This window comes from Taudactylus pleione, unplaced genomic scaffold (assembly GCF_031769625.1).
Source record: "Taudactylus pleione unplaced genomic scaffold, aTauple2 ptg000095l, whole genome shotgun sequence".
In the NCBI taxonomy this organism is placed as follows: domain Eukaryota; kingdom Metazoa; phylum Chordata; class Amphibia; order Anura; family Myobatrachidae; genus Taudactylus; species Taudactylus pleione.
The window spans coordinates 13,440,405-13,465,719 of record NW_028284497.1 but is presented as its reverse complement, the minus strand read 5'-3'; the positions used below and the strand labels follow the sequence as shown (position 1 = coordinate 13,465,719).

At 40.5% G+C, this 25,315-nt stretch overlaps 1 protein-coding gene and 1 pseudogene across 3 annotated transcripts in view; one reads left to right on the top strand and one right to left on the bottom strand.

The window, feature by feature from the left end:
* The first annotated feature begins 463 nt into the window (after positions 1-463).
* LOC148526598 (proteasome subunit beta type-11-like) lies at positions 464-1,322 on the top strand (annotated as a pseudogene).
* A 3,450-nt stretch (positions 1,323-4,772) lies between these two features.
* Positions 4,773-25,315, bottom strand: part of CDH24 (cadherin 24) — a 91,903-nt gene continuing 71,360 nt past the window's right edge. For all 3 annotated transcript variants that reach the window (XM_088469974.1, XM_088469975.1, XM_088469976.1), the window contains exons 7-12: positions 21,101-21,354; positions 8,959-9,095; positions 8,356-8,477; positions 7,072-7,180; positions 6,720-6,968; positions 4,773-5,620 (exon numbers count right to left, since the gene is read on the bottom strand). In XM_088469974.1, the coding sequence (XP_088326100.1) occupies positions 5,115-5,620; positions 6,720-6,968; positions 7,072-7,180; positions 8,356-8,477; positions 8,959-9,095; positions 21,101-21,354 (1,377 nt within the window). In that variant the 3' untranslated portion in view covers positions 4,773-5,114. The remainder of the gene's footprint in view (positions 5,621-6,719; positions 6,969-7,071; positions 7,181-8,355; positions 8,478-8,958; positions 9,096-21,100; positions 21,355-25,315) is intronic.

Sequence of the window (25,315 nt, the reverse complement as noted above, 5' to 3'; positions counted from 1 at the left end):
CACAAGTTAGTTATACAGCAATATACAATAAAAGAGAAGAATCGTATCAATACATTTTAATAAAAATAACTAAAACTGTACCAGATTTTGTAAAGAAGTAATAATACAAAAACAAGGTTTAATATATTTATTTTATTAATAATAAAAATAAATAAATAACATACAACTTAATTTCTATATATAAGTATGAAGAAGCCTATTATGTGTCATTAAGGGGTTTATGTGACAGCATCATGAAGCTGCTTCTCCTCATTTATCATTTTCCCTTCCTATCTAACATGCATCTGCAAACACCTTATCCCAGGTATCTTATGTCAGGAAAAGCTAAGCTTTTGGTGGACTCCTGAAAACTGTGTTTACTATATGTATCATATGTCTTCAAGCACAGCTAAAGATACATAAGTAATATGATTCCCCCCTGAAATAATATAAAAGTGGCACCATCCTTAGAACTGTAGATAAAATGGCACTGCAGAGTATCTGTGGCTGGGGTGTATCTTCTTCAAGGCAGTCCCATACACATAATCTACATTTATTCCCAGCTACCAGGTTATTAAATGCTCCTCATCTCCTTCAGAAACCCGAAGGCTTTTCCTCTTCTCATCATTGCAACTCTGGTCCCCCACCACCAGCACATGGCACTACCACACTGGCCTTTATCTATGCAGGGGGTGTTGCTGTTGCAACAGACACACGCTCCTCTGCTGGGCACCTTGTATGTAGCCCCGATAGCCGCAAAGCTTTCCTAATTCACAGTCATCTGCTTGCCACTACCTCAGGGAGTTCAGCTGACTGTCAGTTCTTTGGTCGAGCTTTGGCCAGAGAGTGCAGACTGTACAAGGTACGAAATGGGCACATGCCCAGTGTTCGTGGAGCAGCCAGAATGCTGAGTGTTCTGATGATGCCGTTCCATGGAACTGATGTTTGTGCTGCCTTCACTCTGTGTGGCTGGGATAGAAATGGGCCGTGCATCTGTTATGTATATAATGATGGAACCCGTCTCAGCTCAGACATCCTCTCAGTAGGATCAGGCTCCCCATATGCTTACAGCATCATAGATGAGGGATACAAGCCTGGGATGGAGGAAGAAGAAGCCCGTCAACTTGCCAGGAGAGCAGTGTGCCATGCCGGCAGAAGAGATGCCTACTCTGGGGGATCCGTTGATGTATACTGGGTAAGAGAGGGAGGATGTGAAAGGGATACCAGGGAAGATCTGGTACAACTTTATGCGCAGATGGTAGAAGAAGAAAATGGAGTGATGCGTAAGAGAAGCAGAGATCAGCAGCTGCCCCATCCCAACCCCTGAGCAGGAATGCCAATAATACACAGTAACTGGGTCAATGAACACAAGCTGAAGCAAATAAACAACATGCTTTTTGATTTACCAGAATGTGTTTCACAGTTTCTCAATGCTAAGTATTTTCACTATAAATTGCCAACAGTACAAATGTTAGGAAATGTGATAATTTAGGACATGTATGTCAGCTTGTCAGCCTCAGTGAGTATAGCACAATTTGAAGCTTATTTACTAACATAGATGTAAACTTTGCTTTCATTTGTTGGTTTTGCAGAACAAATTAAGGGAACTTTATCTGTTGGTGTTTTAAAGTATTGATAATGGAAATGTTTTAAATATTGTTTTCATCCCATTTTCCCCAGTACCAGACCTACAGTCTATATATTTTGCAGTGCTTCTCTTGTCATTTTGATTTAAAACATATTAATTTATGTGACTGTATAGCTTAGTATATAATATAATAATCAATCAGTGCAGTAACTAAAAGTAGTGCACTAATTAAGCAAATGTCCAGTTGGCTTCTATGGGTTTCAGCACCACAAGCTTTGATTTATATATTCAAGGGTGCAGTAGCAAAGCCCATAGCAACAAATGGGACACTGTAATACATTGGGTTCCTGCACTGATTAATTCTGCACCTATATTAATAAATACCTAATTTTATTGCAATTATATATATGAAATATCTCAATAAGGCTTTTTTACACGTATAAGTGTGTAACTGTTAGAAATTCTATTTAAAATGAGCTGCTGGTTGCCTTATCATTGTAGAATACAATTTTGTAAACTATATGTGTTATAACAGAGTTGACAACTTATATTTGTAGACTGTGCTGGGTTTGAAATCTTTGCATATAAATGTTGACTGCATTCCTTAATATATTGTAAAGTGAGGTATTGGAATGCACTGTGTCAAAAGTGCATAGATGTAACTATCTGCACATGATCAGTGTTCCTGGTAATGATATTGAAGTGCTGGCAGCTGTATAGTCATGGTGAAATACGAATTATTGTGGTGTGGGTATAATAACAAGTGCATTTTAGAAAGACATATCTTCAAAACATAACACCGTCCCTGGAGATTAGAGGCATTTAAAAACTAAAGGCAACATCTACTAGACGATTAACTTGAGCGATTGAACGATATCGTTATCGTTCAATAATCGTTTGCAAATCGTTCACTAAAATGTCTAAAACAACCAGCGACACGCACTCCTGCTGGTCGGTTTAGACATCTATCATCGGCCAAACAAGCTGTACAACCTGACGATGACATCAGGCTAAGCATGTTAGGGGATGATTGATGTGCCTACACTGAACGACTGCTCGATAAGTGTAGGCACAGCACAGACTGACAAATGACTGCACGATTACAATGCCATAATCGTGCAGTCTTTTTGAGGTCTTCTAGTGGATGTGTGCCTTAACATTTTAGTCTCACTTATTTGCTTCAATATTTGGCAGATCCTCTGTGCTATGACCAATAGATTTAATTATATATGTATATTGCTTTTGCAAATATTATAATGTAATAATTATTCATATAGTGTCACCCCACAGCGCAGTGCAGACTATATCCTCTTTATCATACAACTTTTCATTTTAGGACAGAAGAAAACAAATTAATGCTTTGATCAGAAATGGGAAAAGAAGCTGTTATGCTAGAAACTCAGCAAATAAAGAGATAAGAATTGCGGTATATAACCAGTCTTGTATAATTAGAATGCACAGCACAAAAATGACAAAAAAAATCCCTAGAAGCTGCTTAGTATGCCGTCCAGCCATGTGTATCTGAGTGACAATAGAGGTCCTAGCCACCAGCAATTGTCAACAGTGTAATTCTCTGATTTACAGGGATTGCAACCAATTACTTCTTCTACAGAGACAAGAATGAGAAAATGAAGACAAAATTGTTGGTACTATTCTCTGCAGAGCACATCACTAGTCATGAGGGTTAGATAGAGAGGTAAGATACGAAAGCAAAGTGAGTGATGATAGAGAGGGAAAGTGAATAAGAGAGAGAAGAGAAGCAGGAAAGGGAGAAGAGAGTGAGAGAGAGAATAGGGAGAATCAGGAAAAGAGAAAGAGAAGTGAAGACCAATGGGAGAGATGTGAGAGGGGGATAAGTGAAGAGGAAGAGAGAGATAGTGAAAGAAGAGAGAACAGGGAGAGGTTAGAGAGGATATGAAGATAGAGTGCATGCTCTTTGTCTCGGAAATATTGTACATGTAACGCTTGCTACCAAAGCTACTCTGGATACATTAGATGTGTTGCAGCAAAGTTGTGGTGTGTGCACAATAAGGAGATGAGTCACACCACATTCTGGGGCATGCTCAGAGCTTCCAAAGTGCTATTAGATTTATCACAGGAAGAGGATATCAAAAATATTTATATGATTTCTTTGGCTGTGACTAAAGTGACATACACTGTTGAATAAAATAGGATTTTCAAACTGATATCATAAGCAATTCCTCTGTGTAAACTCAATGAAAAATAAAACTTAAAGTGCCCCTGCTACCTACACACAGTGGAGGCAGTAATTCGGGGCCTGATTCAGAGCCGGACGCAATTTGCGCTCGCTCATTCAGAAAAAGGGGCCGGATATTTAAATAGAGCGCTCGCTCTTTGCGGTCTGTTGACGCCTTTATGTCTGAGCGAGCGAACGAAATATGCGCTCGCTATTTTGTAAAAACGCCCCCTGGCCGTTCGTATCCTACGTCATCTCCGCTATTTATTAGATTAATCTAGTACATCGAAAGGCGTCTGCACTGCTCGCAGTGCTTGTGGTAGGATTTTCCTACCGCAATCATGCAAACAGTTCAGGCTAAGAGACAACCAAGTGACGTGCCGATGACGCTGCTTTGTTAATTATCACACCCTTAAAACGCCCGTTTTGACTGTTTGGCACGCCTGCGTTCGGATCTCCACTACCTGTTTTCAAGCACCTTCCCCACTTTCAAGCACCCTCAAAACCACCCACAAACGCCTCATCCTGTCACTCAAATTAGCAGGCATTAGCTATTTTGCGAACACACGATTTCCGACCGCAATGACTGGTTGGCGCATGCACATTACGACCCATACGCATGCGCAGATGTGCGAACATCGCTTCGAGCGAACAAGCAGCCGCTTACGAGCGGCTCTGAATCAGGCCCTCTGTGTGCTATACCCATATGCAGTAATATGGGAACTAGTGACATCACTAGACCAAAGGAATATGAGAACTAGTGACATCACTAGACCAAAGGAATATGAGAACTAGTGACATCACTAGACCAAAGGAGAGTGCTGGAGACTGTTAAAAATTAAATATATATATAGTCACAGTCCCGTTATTGTTGAGTAGTCCATATATTGGGCTCTAGAGAAAATCATAGTAACACACACACACACATACAAACACAGACATTACATTGCCTGACATAGTGTTTTTCTTATTTTATCTTTTTATTTAGAAAATAAAATGTTTGCTTTCCACAAATGGCACACATCTGACTGTGTCTGAGACACCCGCAGCAAGCGGTGGGAAGACTGGAAGAGTTGAATGCAATTTTGTAAACTTCACAATACCCCTAGAGACTTTTCACCATCCAGCAGTATCCTCATACTAAAACCATAATAGTTTCTGAAAGGGAATGGATAAATTATTGTTCCTCCTTTCTCTTTCTGCAAATATACTGGCCTTTCTGGAAAACAAGGGGAATATTCTCTCCTTTGTAAAGCTCTCTGTGGTCGGGAAGGAAACAACGAGCATTCTGCAGGTCACTCACAAGAAATATGTTAACAATCATTCAGCATATCTTCAGTAGAGAGTGGTTTAATCTTCTGATCTCTTAGCTCCATAGATCTCTGCGAGTGTCCTGAAATGGGGACCCCATTCCCATATGTCTTCCCCTACAGGTTCTTCTTCTCCAAAACCACCAGAGCTGCTGGTCAAAGAGCTGAGTGACCCAGCTGAGGAACCCCCACCCTCAAATCCATACACCTGGATGGAGTCATAAGGAGGTGCCACAGGGTCTCCTTCTGCCTCTCTAAGTCGAAGCGCCAGAAACCGTTGCACATCCACAGGGGCAGGTTGAGGCGAGCGGTGGACATATTGATGAGGAACTCGGGGAAGAACATCCATTCTAGGTGGGTGGAAGAATCCTCCAGTGAGGCCTGTCTGTGGGGGCTGCAAGGCTGACATGTCAAAAGCCTGAGTGTCTTGTTCTCCCCCGCCTTCATCATCATAGGTAATGATATTCTCTCTGATATCCTCATCCTCACACAGTGATAAAGGTGTTGGCTTGTGTCTACGCTGCAAATAAAACAGGGACACCAGGGCTGATGGCGAGAGCAATGAGTGGGACAAGAAAATGAGTTAGCATACGAGAGACGTATAACAAATAAAGGTTAAAGTAAAAAGATAGCAAGAAGATGTGTGAGGTCCGGGAGCGAAAGTAAAGATAGAGAGGAATAAAACAATGGGAAAACAAGATGAAGAGAACACAGAAATTGTAATATTAGTAATACATAGGCAATGGTAGCTGTGTACTCTACAATAGCACATAAAATAAATCGGCTTACTCCATAAATCATGCATTGCCTAAGTTCTATAAGTAATGGAAACCATGATATATATATATATATATATATATACACAGTATATTCTAGAGGTAAGCAATTTGAAAGGAGAGCGCACTCGTGATTATGTGAAAAATAAAAATTTTACTTATAACACTTGCTCACGTACATCAAAGTGTAAAACATTAAACTCCACCATGGACGGTCCTCCATCAAGTGACGAAACATGTTGGGCATGGCTTACTGACATGGACATGTGACATCATCCGATATTCCCAGAACCGGCGGTGGTCCGCTGAACTGCTGTCTGCAGCGTGGCCTGTCGATTACACCAGGATCCGGAGGACCGTCTATGGTGGAGTTTAATGTTTTAAACTTTGATGTACGTGAGCAAATGTTATAAGTAAAATTGTTATTTTTCTTCTAATCACAAGTGCTCTCTCCTTTGAACTTGCTTACCTCTAGAATCTATCAAAAGACTTCATGCGTATTAGTAGGATTTCTTTTATATATATATATATATATATATATATAGATAGATATAGATATATATTATATATACATATATAGATAGATTTATATATATATATATATATTTATATATATATATCGGAGAATGTGGTCATATGCCTGTTTTCACAGAAGCCTTTAGAGAAGCCATTGCTACAGTTCAGATTGAAAAACACAAGTCAACTAGATAAAGTTCTGTGATATTATGTCCATTTTAATAAGGGCATTTAGTATTAATCAAATTAAGGAGACAGAGTTAGGGTTAGTTAGCTAGTTAAATAAGTCTAATAAAAATAGGCAGGCATCAAGATCAGCGTGTTAGGGAGAAAGATAACAGTAGGATAATTACCCAGAAGGCTAAATGCACAGGCCAATATGGCCAGCAATGCAGGAGTGCTGAGTCCAGTAGCTGACCCTGAGGTCATATGACAGGTCAGGACCACCCCACCTGCCTCACAGTGACACAAAGAGACTGTCAGGGTGTCTGTACTGCTAAGAGGAGGATCTCCACTGTCCTTAATCTCTATAGGCACTAAGAAGATATCCCTCTGAGACCTCCAGAAGCTGCTGTGCTTCACCAGAAGAGATGCACTCCCATCTAATATGGAGACATAAAACATAACAAGAATTCTAGTGTAAAGAGGGAAATAAACAGGAGAATAGACAGATCTTCTAAGAAATGCGACTGCTAGTTACCACACCTTTGTTGTCTCGAAGGGTGAAGTTTGCATCTAATGTGGCGCCTGGGCTTTGAATATAGAAAAGACCATTTTCAATGTCTGCATCTTTCACTCTGACTGTCTGGATGATCTTCGGAAATATAGAGATAGAACATAATATTGAGGGAGAGCTTCCTTTGCTAATTGCTGATCATATAGAATTCAGAAGAACAGAAAACATTCATGGACAAACATACAAAAAATGTTATGTTTAAAATAAAAATTAAATAGGTTTTATGAGTCCCAGAAGTACATTGGGTTCAATGTATCTATGTGTATCTATGTAGATATGTGCTTTCATACAGGTTCGCAATTTCACATGGCTGTATCTATAACTTTTCCCAATATACCTCTGGCATTGCTAGGGAGAATACCATGGGACCTGCTTAACTTTGTAGGGTCACTTCAACTCTGTTCTAAAGAGTATATACAACTTCAAGCAACTGATAAAGTAAATGGGCATAGACCTGCTATTTGTGCAATGAATACATATAGAAGGACAATCTACAGTATGGTATTGTTATGTTCATATATTTATTATTTTATAAGGTATATTAGCAAACAGTACAAATGTAGAAAAAACAGAACTAGTCTCAAAATTAGATTTATTTCCAGACTATTTGTGATTCTTAAGTGAACTCTAACTCATTAAGGGGCCTATGTATCAATCTTTTTTTTTTTTACATAAAATAATGTAGAAGCTGCAGTTTCTGCATAATTGTATGTATTGTAGCTATGTACTAATAGCATAATGCAAAGTGCTAATTAGCCCTGCAGATCTCAGTCCCTATTATTATCAATGGGGACTACGATCTGACCCCTATGTACTAGCAAAGCTTTTCATAGTTTGGCCCCGGTAGATTACACCCTCTTCAGAGGGTGTAAACTACTTTGAGCCTATGGAGGCTCCAGATGCAGGAGACAGATCGTTCGATCTTTCGATCTCTCTCCCACAGCCTCAGGCTGGCTCCGGAAGTTGCACTGTGCGGCCAGCACTTTAGTCGGATTTATCCTCGCACTCTCAGGGGGTTGTGAGAAAAATTATTAGTCACTATTCCCGACGCTATTCAATTCCCGCTGAATTGTATCATCCCCATTGAAAATAATAGAAGAGATATTTTTAGAACTGATATTTTTAGAACTGCTTATTGGTTTTCCATTTTGAACGTTCTGAGAAAACAGAAATGGCAAATTAAATTTGTTTGGAAATTTTGCAAATAATTTTGTACAGATTTCCTTTATCTTCACACAAGTGGTTACACATACCTGTCCAGGTTGTGCATTGTCACAAACGTGTGGTTTGTATGCTTCAGCCAGTGTTGGAGGATTGTCATTTACATCTAACACCTGGATCACAACTTCAACTTGTGACACCTGGGAGGGGCTGTCTGAAACAAAAACACAACACAGAGACACAACAAAAAGAAAAAAACACAACACCAAGACAAAACAAAACACACAACACAAAGTATAAAAACACCATGTCATACAGATATACACAATACACAATGGACAACATAAATAAATTACTGAGTGTCAACATTAAAATACAAGATACTCAGAATGTCCCCTGATGAGCACTTTGTGCTATTTGGTTGGGAAATGGTTTTATTAGTACTTTTTGTAAATCATACAGCCTGTCCTTCTGAATCGATTGGTTTAAAAATATGGTTGGCCAATGGTTCCATCCCATTGTGCTCTAGTCATCAATAACCAGATCAATCTAATGTGCCTTAGTGTGCGCATTACCTTGCTCAATGACTGAATTGTAGTATGTGTTGCCACCATTACATGTTACTCCCACACTATAGTTTCCATATGCATATAGAGTAAATGATTTCCCTATCACACATTGATGATCCATCTCACCGGTCTCACTAGCTGTTACAGTAATACTGTGCTCTTTCTTGCTCTCGCGATCCAAGGAAATGCTCGTTCTGAGAGTCCCATCCTCCGGGTGTATTGAGAAGAATGCTTCTGGGTCCGAAATTGGCTCAATAGAGTAACTAATAGAAATACAAGGTATTGAAAATAGAGATCTGTTAAAACAAAATTCCAATCAGTGTTAACATTTTTTGTTTTAAATGTAGCCTAGGTTAATGGTTGATACTGTTCAATTCTTATAAATAATATCCACATAGAAGGGAAAAAGCATGCAGCAAGTGATCACATTGTCTAACGTGCAGGAAAGCCAATAAAACACTGCTGACAGGTGGACTCAAACCATAAACATAACAAATGAAGGTTCAGACATAAATCTGAAGTTTCGAACCAAAAATTACACAGTTGTATGTAGCATGAAAGGGGGTCACCCCTTTACCATACAGTATAAGAAATTGCATTCATGTCAAGATTTTATTAAAAAAAAAATTATTTCACATGGATTTCAATACAAGCATTTGTCAAAGTTAGCTCTTGGTTTGGAACACTTCTATGAAAGGGCAGGAACCAACAAGCCAGAATGACACTGTCATTACTAAGGCTCAGAACACAATGACGGACTGACAGTCACTACGCCTAATGAATGACAGAAAAAGTCAACTTGTAAGTTGAATATACTGTATATAATACCCTGGCATCAGAATCCCTCTCACACTATTTTCACACTTCTGGTGTGAAATCACAAGCTCTGCCGTCCCTCTGATAGGTTTAAGGGCAGGCGGATCACTTAAATTTGCCCGCTCAGTTTGATGTCAGTGGTGGCAGTGTATGGGCTGTCGGTGGGCCACCAGTACACACATGCAGATGCACCGATATATATATATACAGGCAGGTCCATAAATATTGGGACATTGACAGAATTTTCAGATTTTGGCCTCTATTCACCACCACAATGGTTTTGAAATGAAACAAACAAGATGTGCTTTAACTGCAGACTTTCAGATTTCATTTGAAGGTAATTACATCCAAATCGGATGAACGGTGTAGGAATTACAAACGGTTTCAATATGTGCCTCCCACTTTTTAAGGGGCCAAAAGTAATGGGACTATCAACTCAAAAGCTATTTCATGGACAGGTGTGGGCTATTCCCTCGTTATTTCATTATCAATTAAGCAGGTAAAAGGTCTGGAGTTGATTCTAGGTGTGACATTTGCATTTCTAAACAGTTGATGTCGACTCTCAATATGAGATCCAAAGAGCTGTCACTATCAGTGAAGCAAGCCATCATTAGGCTGAAAAATCAAAACAAACCCATCAGAGAGATAGCAAAAACATTAGGTGTGGCCAAATCAACTGTTTGGAACATTCTTAAAAAGAAAGAAAGCAATAGAAGAGCTCAGAAACACCAAAAGACCCAGAAGACCACGGAAAACAACTGTGGTGGATGACAGAAGAATTATTTCCCTGGTGAAGAAAAACCCCTTCACAACAGTTGGACAAATCAAGAACACTCTCCAGGAGGTAGATGTATATGTGTCAAAGTCAACAATCAAGAGAAGACTTCACAAGAGCGAATATAGAGGGTTCACCACAAGATGCAAACCATTGGTGAGCCACTTAAACAGGAAAACCAGATTAGAGTTTGCCAAACAAAATCTAAAAAAGCCATTACAGTTCTGGAACAACATCCTATGGACAGATGAGACAAAAATCAACTAGTACCAGAGTGATGGGAAGAGAAGAGTACGGAGAAGGACAGGAACTGCTCATGATCCAAAACATATCCTCATCAGTGAAGCATGGTGGTGGTAGTGTCATGGTGTGGGCATGTATGGCTGCCAATGGAACTGGTTCCCTTGTATTTATTGATGATGTGACTGCTGACAAAAGCAGCAGAATGAATTCTGAAGTGTTTCGGGCAATATTATATGCTCATATTCAGTCAAATGCTTCAGAACTCATTGGACGGCGCTTCACAGTGCAGATGGACAATGACCCGAAGCATACTGCCAAAGCAACCAAAGAGTTTTTTAAGGCTAAAAAGTGGAATGTTATGCAATGGTCAAGTCAATCCCCTGACCTGAATCCGATTGAGCATGCATTTCACTTGATGAAGACAAAACTGAAGGGAAAATGCCCCAAGAACAAGCAGGAACTGAAGACATTTGCAGTAGAGGCCTGGCAGAGCATCACCAGGGATGAAACCCAGCGTCTGGTGATGTCTATGCGTTCCAGACTTCAGGCTGTAATTGCCTGCAAAGGATTTGCAACAAAGTATTAAAAAGTGAAAGTTAGATTTAGGATTGTTTAGTTTGTCCCATTACTTTTGGCCCCTTAAAAAGTGGGAGGCACATATAGAAACTGTTGTAATTCCTACACCGTTCACCTGATTTGGATGTAATTACCCTCAAATTAAATCTGAAAGTCTGCAGTTAAATCACATCTTGTTTGTTTCATTTCAAAGCCATTGTGGTGGTGAATAGAGTCCAAAAAATTAAAATTCTGTCAATGTCCCAATATTTATGGACCTGACAGTATATATTTTCATATTTTGTCCTCTATTCACCACCACAATGGCTTTGAAATGGGGGCAACCAGCTAAGTAACCATTATTACATTGAGTGCCGGACCTATGAGCTGTAAATATATATATATATAAAATTTAGTCCACCATTATAACAGGACTCATCATGTATATATACATGTATACATATATATATATGTATTTATATATTTTATATATATATATATATATAGTGCTCGAAGTGTGCCGGTATACAACAGTATCATATACCGGCACTTCCAGCACTGTGCCACCCGCCGCCAAGAGGCATATGGAGTAGGCACCAGGTCTGTTTTCTCCACGTCGGGCACCCGTTGAGATTGTGTTACCAGCGGGCCCCCGGCACACGGCTCCCTCCCTGCAGCCAGAGATGGAGCTCACTCCTGAGCACCTCCCGGCTCCTGCTGACGTCTCTCCCTCTCCCACAATTCAAAGTGAGGATCTGTCAGACGGCGGCAGGCGCAGGAGCGGGGCTTCATGTAAGTATTTGTGTGTTTGTCTTTGTGTATTTAAGGTGCACTACTAGTACTACTATGGGTACTACTACAAGGAGCACTACTTCAAGGGGCACTACTACTACTGTGGGCAATGTATAGGGGTACTACTACCATGGGCTTTGCATAGGGGGCACTACTACTTTTTACATTGTATAAGGGGCACTACTACTGTGGGGACTGCATAAGGGGGACTACTACTGTGGGCTTTGTATAGGGGGCACTACTATTGTGTGGCATAATGTGTATAAGAGGTACTATGGTGTGGTACACTATACTGATGAAAAAGGGGTGCATCGTAAGAATATGCACCCTATTGAAGTGGCCACGTCCCCTTTTCCGGCGCGTGCACTAAAAAACTACACCATTAGTATTTTTTTTTCCGTTTACTTCATATGCGTGTTTTGAAAGAATGTCATTTAAAAATATGTTTTATTTCATGTTATATGGAATTCGTTTTTTGAAAACAATTTTTTTTCTCTTCTTTTCTTCCACAGAAATGGCTGGTACACATAATCATACTTTCTGAACAAGATTCATTGCAATGTACCAGGCCAATGAGTGTTTCTGGAGAGTCAAGAGCAAGGACTATTCCAACAGAGACAAAAAGAATCAGGCACTTAACCAACTCGTTGTCTACAGTAGAGACCACGACAGTGATGCCGACATGGACTGGGTAAAGTGGAAGATCCAGAACCTAAGAACTGTGTTTCTAAAGGAGCACAAAAAGTATATTGAGTCGCAACGTTCGGGAGCAGGGACAGATGAGGTCCAGGAGCCTAAATTGTTGTACTACGACCTGCTCAAGTTTGTCCTGGAGAAAGAGCCAAAGAGACGGTCACGGTGTTCGCTGGAGCCAGAGGTGGCAGAGGTCCGCGGAGAAGATTCGGGGAGTCAGCATCAGGTAATTTATCCAACAATGCAAACACTTTTTATATGTTCTATTTTTAAAATTTGTCTTTGAACAATTAATGTTTTAATCCAAATATATAATAAATAAGAAGGAATGTTGTGATTTTTGAGTCCATTTTGATCAATCAGAATTTTTTTTCTTTTTTTCTATAATATTAATTACTAAATGTTTAATAAATGCTTATTGATTAACATTAATAATTTATCCACTTGCTCTCTTATGTTCTCTTTAAAAGTTATTATGCTTTTCCTTTCTTCGAACAGTTAATGATGGTAAGTAATTTTTGAAAAAAATATTTTCGAAACTATCTTTTTTTTGGGTGTTTTCCCTAGTTCGTCAAGTTGGACATGGATCCTGACCATCCCTCCAGCGAGCCTACAGAGGTTTTAGAATCTACTATCGAGCTGCCATCTTCCCAGGCTCCAGCCAAGAAGCGGAGGACGGCTACCAAGACTCCAGCCTCTGGACCGTCGAGGAGTGACCGATTTTTGCAACATGCGGAGGAGGTTCTTCAGAAGCCCCCGGATGCTGAAACGTATTTTGCGATGAACATCACCCATGAAATGAAGGCCATGGCGCAAGGCCAGGTAATTAATTTCAAATGCATAGTATATGATGCTGTGGTTCGTGATCTTGAAGGTGAATTGTAGAAAGACACGACCCTAGGATTATATCCTAGGCAGCAGCTCACCCCCTCGGCCTCAGGCAATTTCCCCATCCCACATCACCCATGCCAATTCCTCCTCTGTCACATCCTCACACCTATCATGGTCATAGTGCCATGATGATGGCTTTTGGATTTCATTTACCCCTGTTTCCTGAACATTGTGACACCTTTATACTTCTTGTGCTCTTTTTGGGAACACAATTTAAAAAATCTGGATCTTTCCCTTTACCTTGTTTATGTTAGCATCACTAAATTGGTCTCTACTGTACATGACCAATTGTTTAAGTGCCTGATTCATTGTTTTTGTTGGAATAGTCCTTGATCTAGAGGCACTCAGTGGTCTGGTATAATTTGATGAACCCTGTCCAGAAAAGTATTTATAAAAACTTTTAAAGTATAGAAAAGTTTTTTGAAAACAAATATCATTTGTGGTGTATTTATTTGCACTGTTAAGGTACATTAAAAGGTGAGCTAGGGGGTAGATGGGGTAGAATATTTTAAAATGTTATATAATAGGCCCCATGTTAAGGGGTCCATTAAACAAAGTATATATGATGTTTAATCACCTGAAAAACAAGTTTTATGTGTTTATCCTTAAATATTTGATATGCTCCAGATGTATTAAGGAGATTAAGGAGACATCGCAGCAGGTATCTCCAATACCTGCTGTGATCCCTCCATTCCTGCAGGTCATCACATTCCCCATATATGTCTATGGGGTATGCGACGTATAAAAAAAAACACGTGTACAGATCCCTTGTGCGACCTGCCATTTGCGATGTGAAAGTGGTATTTCTAAATTATATTGAACTAAAGAAGATCTTATTTTATCCCCCCCCCAAAAAAAAAGTAAAATCCAAAGCTACATTGTTATTTTGTTAACAATATATTTTCATTTCTCCATTTCTCAAGGTTATTGTAATTGTTATCCTGCAAATATAACTACAACATTAATGCAACTGTTTTTATTTCTATTGATATTGCTCTTTTGATTGATTAAAAAAAAATCTGAATCAATAAAGACTTTTTCTAAAACTACTCTAGTAAGGTAAGTGCACCTGTAATGTCTTCTGCCAACAGTCATTATGTGTCTGTATACAGTCTCTAATGGTCACTTGGTTGCTTGGTAAGTAGATTACTGCCTATGTGATTTAAATCAAGAAGAATTGCAATTATTGGTTTGAAATAGCTGCATTTGTTGTAATACACTTGGTTGCTATTATTATTTCTATAATCATTGTAATTTAACCGTACACAGTATACTTGTTTTTAGCGTGGAACAAGTCATTTGGGCTTCATACGTTTCAAAAAGCTTTGGGTACCAATAGATATAAATTTGAGATACTATATATAGACAAAAAGGTCTAACAATTTAAGGGATTATTTCATTAGATTGTATATACCCATGTATCTCGTACCCTTTAGAGAGAATACTAGTTGATCTTTCTGTTTCTGTTATGGACCTTATTACAATTAGGAAGATACTAAATTATAAATACCAAGTGCTTCACTAATGAATGTGAATCCTGCCATAAGGGTAAAAAAATTCAGTCGATGCTTATCGTCCACCACAAATCGGTGTATTAACCAACTACATAAAATATACTTATCTTTAGATCAAGCTTATCGAGGCAGCCTTCATTAGGGGGGGTATTTATCAAAGACTGGAGAGAGAGAAAATTATGAGAGATATAGCACTAACCAATCAGCTTCTAATGCTGGGTACACACTGGCCGATCAATTGATCGGCCAATATATATCGTGCCCCCATCGGCCAGTGTGTACAGACGATATGTCTGTGAACGACGTTGTTCACAGACATATCGCATTGGCTGTGCTGCACAGCCAATGAACAGATATGTCTGCAGACATATCTGTCCATCGGCAAGTGTGTACGGGTGATCAGCCGATCGCCCGTACACAGGAGCACCGAGAGGGGGGGGGGGGCGCGAGTGGGTACTAAGTACCCGCTCCCCATCCCTCACAGCAGCCCAGCGCACGATGCTGTGTGCTGGGCTGCACTGGGAGACTGTCCGAGGCTGCTAAAGCAGCAGCCGGAGAGTCTCCTATGCCAAAGGGGGGGAGCGATCATACTGATTGCGCCCCCCATTGGCTGTACACCAGGCCGAGGGTCACACAGCGCCCCCTCTCCATGTTTTTTATGAAGGGGGTGTGGCCATGAGTTCCGCAATCAGGCCATGCCCCCTACCCGCCCCCAGGCTGGCCTCACCCTCTACAGCATGCGGATGATGGTCGTTCAGTGTGTATGAACGACCATCATCTGCAGATATATCTGCAGATCACTCGATCCTCACATATATCACTATAGTGTGTACCCACCTTAACTTACATTTTACAAATTGCGTTTGATAAATGACAGTTAGGAGCTGATTGGTTAATACTTTTTCTCTCACAATTTTATCTTTCATCAAGCTTTAGTACATAGACCCCTTAGTCTGACACAATCCTCTAAATAATATTTTCTCCCATTTTCTTACCTAGGTACAGTTTTTGGGACTGTGATTAAACTATAAAGATAAGATATCTGTATCACTCTACGCCAGAGAGTAGTTCCTTGTCCACATCAGAGACATCAGAAGTACCAATCATACTTCTACACAATCTAGAACAATTCTGTATTTTTTTATACATTGTTTAATCTTATCCTCACTTTGTCATTTTTCTTTCATTGAAACAAGCTATTATACAAAGTATTGTTGGCAGAACTTTATTTTATTCCTTACAAATCATACACATCTATTCAAGATCCCTCTTGTTCTGCTTTACTGCTTATGTGATTTAAACAGACATGAGACATTTTCCTTCCCTAGTGTATACATATTGAATGCGTGACAGCCTTATATACAGGGCTTTGATCATTCGTGATGAGAACATACTTGTCTACTTTTGAAAACTAATTTCAGGGAGAATAGAATATATATGCTTAAATGCTTGTGGCGAGATAGTTTTATATAACATTATTAACAATATATTTTGGGAGATTTTGCAGTATTGATATACTAACATTGCTGCCTGCAATGCTCAATATCTTGTTTGCAAGTATTCGCTGTGATATTTCTTTTCTTCTCACTCAGCACTCAGCACAATACACATGACAAATGTAATGCCTATGCAATATACTGTACATTCCTAATGCAATTTTTGTGTGAATTCAACCCTAAGCATATACTTCTTGCCAGGTAGACTGACAATATGTTGCAAAGAGGAAATGTGTTTGATAGTATTTAAACAGGCTGCTTATAGTTCACGACAAATCGTTGTATTAACCAGCTACATAAAATATCCTTATCTTTAGATCAAGCTTATTGAGGCAGCCATTATTTTGATGTACTATTTTAGATATATATTGATCAACTACTTCTGAACCTAGATTTTGCCTAATTACCATTTGTATAACACATTTTTTTATTATTACTTATTTATTAACAGTTACTTATATAGCGCAGCATATTCCGCTCACTTTACAAATGGGAACATATGATAAGAAATTACAGACTTACTTTAATGATCATGTCTTGGTAAAAAAATCAGATTTTCAAAAAAGTTACACTAAATTTATGGGTATGGGATCTATTATACTATATAAGTGACACCCCACACTGCCACCACCACTGTAGTCTTCCTCCTCATTAAGTTGTTTGACAGTGCTCATTGCAGTCACTGTATCAGGAGTACATATTTTTTTTAGCATGCAGGATAAATACTGGCTGCTTTTGAATGTAGCCCACAAATGCTGGACAGCTTTATTTTGACACTACAATTTAGATTAGAGTTTGGATATGCCTCTCTCAAATCTAAATTTCTTTGCACATTTTAAATCTGCCCCATCTACCATGTAATATGGTTTACTTTTTACCAAGGTGCAAAGTTACTTGTTTTTTTTGCTTTGCTCCAACCTAAGGGCCTGATTCAGACTGGGAAATAGAGTAAGATAGAGCAAGTAACTGTGTACCTGGACAAACCATGTTGCAATGCAAGGGGTGCAAATACATGGTTTTACCAAGATGCATAGTTACTTGCTCTATCTTACTCTATTCCCAGCTCTGAATCAGGCCTTCAGAACCAGCCCCTTTGTGTCTATGATATTGCCAATGAATGGCAGCAATTACTGCTATTTTATTTCTTGCTGGCTTTTTACATTTTCTGGGTAATAGGATTCTAGCTAATATATTTCATACCTGTATATATGAAACATTCCTGTGTGGTTCTCCAGCCTAATACTACCTTTCTGTGCTTCGGTAGGGCCCGTATTAAATTCTGAGATCGGCAAAAAAGTTTTGCTGATGACGTCATTTCGCCAGGCGGAAACGTATCGTCGTATTCGATTTGAAAGACTTTCCGCCTAGGCAGAAAGTCAATGCAATGTACTAGGCGAAAAAGTTCGCTTATGAATAGCAGGCGGAAAAAAGTAAGAATTGGAGTTTTGGGGTGCAACGATGCGTGAACATCCATGCAGTCTTCAGACAGTCCCCCAAAGGTAAACTGCGTCAAATTTTAAAAAAAAACGACTTAAGAAGACCCAAAAAAATTACTTTTATTTTGGGGGCAAAAAAAAAAGTTGGGGGACAAAGTTAAAAACTAGCGAAATAGACACCAGGGGGGTCCCAAAGTATGCCCCAGGTGTTTTTTTTTATTGCAGGTGTTTGCTGCAGGTGGATTTTTTATGTATTTCAAAACGATACTTTAATAACTTTAAAATATGCTACCCCCCCATAAATTTTTAAGGTACCCAAAATTTGCAGGGACTAGTTAATTTCTCCAGAAAATAAAGCAAAATGCTATTCTTCACCACTTATGCAATTACGCAAAACAGTGCCTGTTGAGACCATTTAAAAACACCAAATACCTTCAGCAGGTCAATTCGGGGGTATCCATAGTGATCCACCATGTCAGTGCATCTTTTGGGGAGTGCCAGGCTGATTACCCCATTTTGGATAGGACTTTACGCATGTTCAAGTTTCTCTAGGTGCCGTTTTTGCGTACTTTCATATTGAATACGGGGAATCGCGGGGACGCACGCGAACAGTTTCCGCACCCAAAACACGTGATATAGGCGAAAAGTCCACCAGACGAAAAAGTATCGTGGGTGTGAAACATATTGAATAATATGTGTTCATGGAAATTGCATATGTCAATGAGAGAATGTTGCACGTTGCTATGGGTCTGATTCAGAGATGGACGCTATTGCGACTGCTGCTGTGTCTTTGTACGTAGCAGCTGTGCAAAAATATACAAAAGCCACAGGAGGGATCTTGAGTAAAAAGTGTGTCGGAAGACGCAGCATCGGATCACCATTGTGACCATCTAGCAGGCATCGGCTATCTGAGTAACCCTAAGGTTAATCAGAATAGCCGTCAAATCTACGGTGCTGAGCTAAGTAAATCTGCGTCACTGGCCTCAGCACTCCCACAAAATGGAGGCGACACACAACGGTCCCTATCTCCTACCCCAAAAAAAGTATTGGACAGCAGCTACTGAATCGGTCCTGGGTCCATCTCTGAAGCAGCCCTTATGATGGCCTGGCAACATGTCAGTCTGTGGCATCTTCCCTGCCATCTCATTTTACTGGCAATCTTCTTGCTTTGGCAGTATGCTCACCAACAGCTGTTGTTTGTACTACAGGTATAAGGCTGCAAATTGCAGAGGTGGCATGGGGCCATATGTTTAATCATCTATACCAGTGGTTCCCAAACTTATTTGAACCCACGGTGCCCTAGAGTATCAGAATTGTTTTCACGGCACCCCTAAGCCGAAGGTTTGTTATTGAGAAATTCAGAAAAAAATGTAGCGAAGTAGAAAAGTGACGTAAATTGTGCTGACCTGTCATCCGTAGGTTTGGTTATGTGGTGGGGGACAGGTTTGTGCTTCTGTTTGTGCACATATTTACATTACATTGACCATAAAGAATTTGATTTGGTGCTGGACCACCAACCTGAGGCATCCCTGCAAGTGTCCCGAGGCACCCCAGGGTGCCGTGGCGCACAGTTTGGGAACCACTGATCTATACTATTTATTTTTGCCTGTTTGCAGTCAGTATAAAGAAACTCAGTAGTAATTGCAGTTAGTAGTAGAATATATGTATTTCTTTTATACAGACCTGACATTGTGGGGATTGAGGACCTCATTCAGAGTCGGTCGAAGCGGCCGCACGGTCGTACGCCACCGATGTTCGCTATACTGCGCATGCGGAAAGTTCGCAATGCGCGTGCGCAAACTAGCCGCTGCGATCAGAAATTTCTCTCTCCTTGAACACAGCCAGGTCGGTAGTTTGAGTGACAGATGGAGACGTTTGTGGGTGGTAACAGGGGAAGGTGCTTGAAAACGGGGGAGTGGAGATCCGAACGCAGGCGTGCCTCATTATGCGAACAGCGTTTTATGGGAGTGCATATGGATTATGGGAGTGCATAATTAACAAAGTAGCGTCATGGCACATGTGACATGGGAGGTTTTTACACTGACATGATCGTAGAGCTTAAGAGAGGGTATGGTCAACCTTAAGCTCTACGACCAGTTCCATTGGTTCCCGATGGTCTCGATTAATCCTTATATGCCCGGAGATGACGTGCAATGCGTACGATAAGGGGGCATATTTTTTTGTCATCCGACCGCTTCCTCCCCTTGGTCGGCCAACTACCGATCCGAACTTAGGGACGCAACTTGCGAGAGAATCATTTGAATATCCGGCCCCTTTTTCCGTACGACCGTGCGGCCGCTTTGACCGACTCTGAATGAGGTCCTGAGTCCCTGGAGCTCTGTATCAATGGGGAATAGGAAGAGGTGCCAGCAAATGTGACCAAGTGTAACAAAACAAATAATCTAGGACCCACTCAGCATCTCCCCATTTAATTATGCCAATCAAATAACTCACATATCGCTTAAACATCATATACATATCACACATACTTTTTACATACCTGTCACAAGCCCAGCAGTGTGGCATCAATATATATGCATACAGATCACTATTAACATTCATCGCACATATCACCTTACATGCCATAATGTGGGTTACCTATGTCTGCATGCATCAGACAGGTGCAAGGTAAGTAGTGCACATGGTCCAATGGGTCAAGGGTGGTCACACACCTTGCACTCAGGACAGGCAGTATGTACCTCGCAACTGGTGCCTCTCAATGTGTTTTGCCAGTGGTGCCATATTGTGGGTGATATCTTTGGACAGATGGTGACAGCGTAGGAGATATTGTAGCAAAGATTCTGGCACTGTGCCACTGTCTTTGCTATCGCCTGCATATGTGCCATCCTGCTGCACATGGGCCTCCCCATTAATTAATTCAACCTTGGCACCCACCATGCTATAGTCAGCATGATTGTGAGGATGATGTATCACAGACACTGTGGACTCTTCCAGCTAAACAACTTGTATTAATTGCACTGAAATTATATATATATATATATATTATATATATATATATATAATGTTAAATACACTGGAAACTCTGGAGTCAGTTACCTGACAGTGCTGCTCTGTAAGTCAGGATCCCATGCCTGGACCACACCCACAAGGGTACCTGGGGGTTGGTTTTCCAGTACACTTAATGTATAGGGGTTCTTGGAGAATAAGGGGGGTTCATTCACATCCCCAACTGTGACCCTCACTGTTGTGACATCCTTAAAGGGTCCACGGCGAATATATTGAGGATCAATCACAGTGTTCATTACTTCAATGCGAAATGTGAAAGAGCGGCGGGATTCAAAATCTAGAGGCTAAAAACAAGGAAGGGGAAGAGCAGATAAATTGGTCATTGTAGGTGACGGTAGGCAGGAAGGTGCAGGTGAAGGTTCTATAGGGTTGAAAGTACAATATGGTGGTGAAGTCGCAGGAGACACTGGAAGTAATGAGCAATGCTAGGTATGTTCAGTATGAAGTTAGAAATGATATAATGCATGGAATGGGGAACAGCAAAACATGATGCATGCTGTGTTTTTTGAGGGTTGCAGTACAACAAGACCCACAGAATGGGGAAAGCAGCAGCAATACATTTCAATACATTTGGGTAAATGTAACAGAGTGCAGTTTTCCATAGACAATAAAGTCAGTGGAACCCGCAGAGAGTTGTCGGCCTATATGGAATGCCTACATGTAATGAAGAGGACCATTCCCTATGGATTGAGTGAGTAATAATTGGGCAAACTAGGGTGTGTGGGTGAGTGTTTATTTAATTAAAAAAATTCTGTGGTGTGTGTGTGCTGTCTTTTAATAATTTTTTTAAAGGTGGACTACAGGTGCCAGCGGGCCGTTGATGCTCGGGCATGCTGACACTTCTGGTTCTCCAAGTATAATCATGCCCTGATAGGCTTGCTGTGATCATTAATTGAACTGTAGAAAAAATATATTAATTATTACATTTACCGTTATCTCTGTACCCACTGGCACCAAGGGTACGGTGAAGAGCCCTAGTGTCATTGGCACTAGGACTGGTTGAACCCAGGAGGGGGGCCCACACTTTTTTGCAGGCCCCAGTCCTGGTGCCAACTGACCTGGGACTGGTATAAATATAGGCAGGATGACCCCCACACTGTGGGTCTCTCCTCTAGCTATTTTGCAGCTTTCTGGGCCGTCTACTATTCAGCGAGTTATTCTGGGGTGACTCCAGCTATTTACATACTATTATATCCTGGACTTGTATGTTTAACATTAGAAACACCTGGAGGGCAGGTTATGTCATGCTGAAAATAGTGGGGACAAGATTCTGGTGAGTTAGGCAGTACACTACTTGCATTCTGTTACATATAGCTACTACAATCTCACCTGAAAATTGTGATTTTTACAAGCTTGCAACCAATTACATTCCCCCCACTGTCTAGGAAGGAGGGAGCAACACATGAGAGCAAAGAGTGGAATATATGATATAGGTAAACGAGGATCAAAACATTAAGCACATCTTGGGGAAAGCAGGAGCTGTACATCATGCTTAGGGCCTTATTTATCAACAAGTTTTATCATTCACAATAAGCGATTAAACTTGCTGCGTATGATAAATGGTGCTCAAGCCAATCAGCTCTCAACTATCATTTTTCAAACAGATAACAGTTGGGAGCCGATTGGCTGGAGCACCGTTATCATACATAACGAGTTTTATCATTCGTTGTGAATGATAAAACTTGTAGATAAATTAGGCCCATAGTCTGGGTTAGTGAGCCTCAATGCATAATGCACAGTGTGTGGAAGGGAGAAATAAGTCATAATAGAGTGAAAAATAGAATAATAACATTTGATAGGTGGCTGGTCATATAAATATTTGGAGACCATTGTAGACCTATCGATGGGGAAGGGTGCTACTGGAAGAGGGAAATAGAGTGAATTGGAGATTATGAACATAGTTGATAAATGACAGAATAAATAGAGATTTCCTAGTAAAAATAAACATTTAGAAAACAATGAAACAATAACATAATATGCATAATATGTATTTCCTACACCCAGATATACTTATACACACAACCACATTATAAGCACAAGGAAAGTTTTTTTTAACATTTGTTTTAATAGATAAAAAAGCATTTACTATTAGATTTGATATAACCATATATACAGCAAGCAGTATAATATGAATGTAGCAAAAAAAAATTTTTTAAATACAGTCACAAAACCATATGACATATATACGATCATTGCATAAAGCAGCTATCAGCTACAGAAGGCCATCCGCAATCCAAACAGAAGCAACCACGGCCGTAACTAGGGTAGTGCGACTTGTGCCACCGCACAGGGCACCGCAGGGCAGGGGGTCGCTGTTCGGGCCTCTCAATTTTCTGTTTATAATCATTCTCACTTGTAGCTTGCTCTTCTTTTATCCCCAGCATCTCCTGGCCTCCCCATCTTTTCACTGGCCCTTCCCCATGAGGCCATGGCCCTTTTTCAGGTGCGTTTTGTCCCCATTTGAAAAATAGGGGGGGTGCCAATGCTCTTTCTGGCACAGGGCACCAAAAAGTCTAGTTACGGCTCTGGAAGCAGCTACATAGTTCTGGCGACTATCGCCACCATCATCATCATTATCAGCAGCAGCTTGTAGTTGCACCAGCTCACAGGAATCCACATTGATACTGACAGGCTTATATGTGTCAACCGTGAGAATCTGCATCTGTTTGCAATTACATGAACAATGTTGGACTCGCCCCTCCTCTGCCTCACCTGGTGATAATCAAACGCAAGTGTCAGATGTGTATATAGTTATGTGTGCTTGCTCAGTGCTCAGCATCTGCCCCTATGGGAGGGTATTCAATTAGCGATGAGGGGTGTGAGGTGCAGGCTTTCAAATTGATTCTCCGGCACCTCTCGACCACCAACATCGCAGATGTTTTCGTGCACTCTATAGAGATGTAGAGGAAAATCTGCCAGGTCGGGTTACCGTAATTAACGATGATGTGCACATCCGCACACTAGGCCCACACACTGCCGATAATTGATAACCTCCCAATATGTCTATCCCTAGAACCCTGCTTGGTGCTGTCAAGCTATGGTATTAAATAACTCCCCGTAGTAGCTAGCAAAGTGCAGATGTGTGGGACCTAATACTGTATTTCTACTTCCATCATCCATTTGAAAGTCAGCTCTATTATCTGTTCTTGTCACTCACTATCAGGGCCGGACTGGGACTAAAAATAGGCCCTGGCATTTAAAGCACACAGGCTTACCTCGCGTCAGCATCTGGCTCCTGGCATAGACTCCTCCCACTTCTTAGTCTATGCTCATACAAATATAATTAATATTAGAACAACATGCAAGTATAGATCATTCTCTGTATTAAAATACACACAACAGAGCACATCATGCAGGGAATTCAAACATGTGCCATAGTCAGCCATTTGGTTTGTTCTGTTAGGTAAAGCTGGCACTTCATTGGTGTAGGTCACACACAAAGAAAAAGGAAGGCATTTCCCAATTGATCAAGCCCTAGCTTAGCAGTTGTAGAAGATTAGATAGTTTTCACTGTAGGATTTTTTTAGGGCAGGGGGTGCTGAACAAAGAGGAGGACACATCTGTGCACACCAAAGCAAAGCTGTAACTACGCATTTTGGTGACCTGTGTACATAAAAAAGCATTGGTGCCACCATCCTCAACTGAAGGAAAAGTGCGTGCAGAGAAAAACAGGTGCGTTCTCGCTGGGAGGGGTGTGACTACTCAGTAGTACCCCTATTTCAAATTATGCCACACAATAGTGCCCCTTAGTCCCATTACCCACACAGTAGTGTCCCTTAGTCACATTACACCGCACAGTAGCGTCCATTCACTTTATGCCACAAAGTGCCGAATCACTTTATGCCACGGAGTAGTATTGCCCCTTATACATTTTGCCACACAGTATTGCGCCTTATAACACATTATGCCACACAGCTCTCCCTCTGACACAGCTCTCCCCTTGACACCATATAACTCACATAGGGCTCTATTTATTAACATTATTTTTACTAAAATAAAGTGAAAAAGGGTGTTTTCACACCCTTTTCACATTATTTTAGTATCACCTATAGTTATTACAGGGCAATTGGAATAGAATTCGTAAAATTCTACTCCAACCCCTAAGTATCACTTATTTTTAGTAAGCAGATTGCATTTCCCATAATTGTAATGGGAAATGTGATCCGATCAAAGTTACTAAAAATAAATTGTAAAAAAATATCGGGGAAAACCCTGTGATAATAACGCCACCTGGAGGTGGCGTTA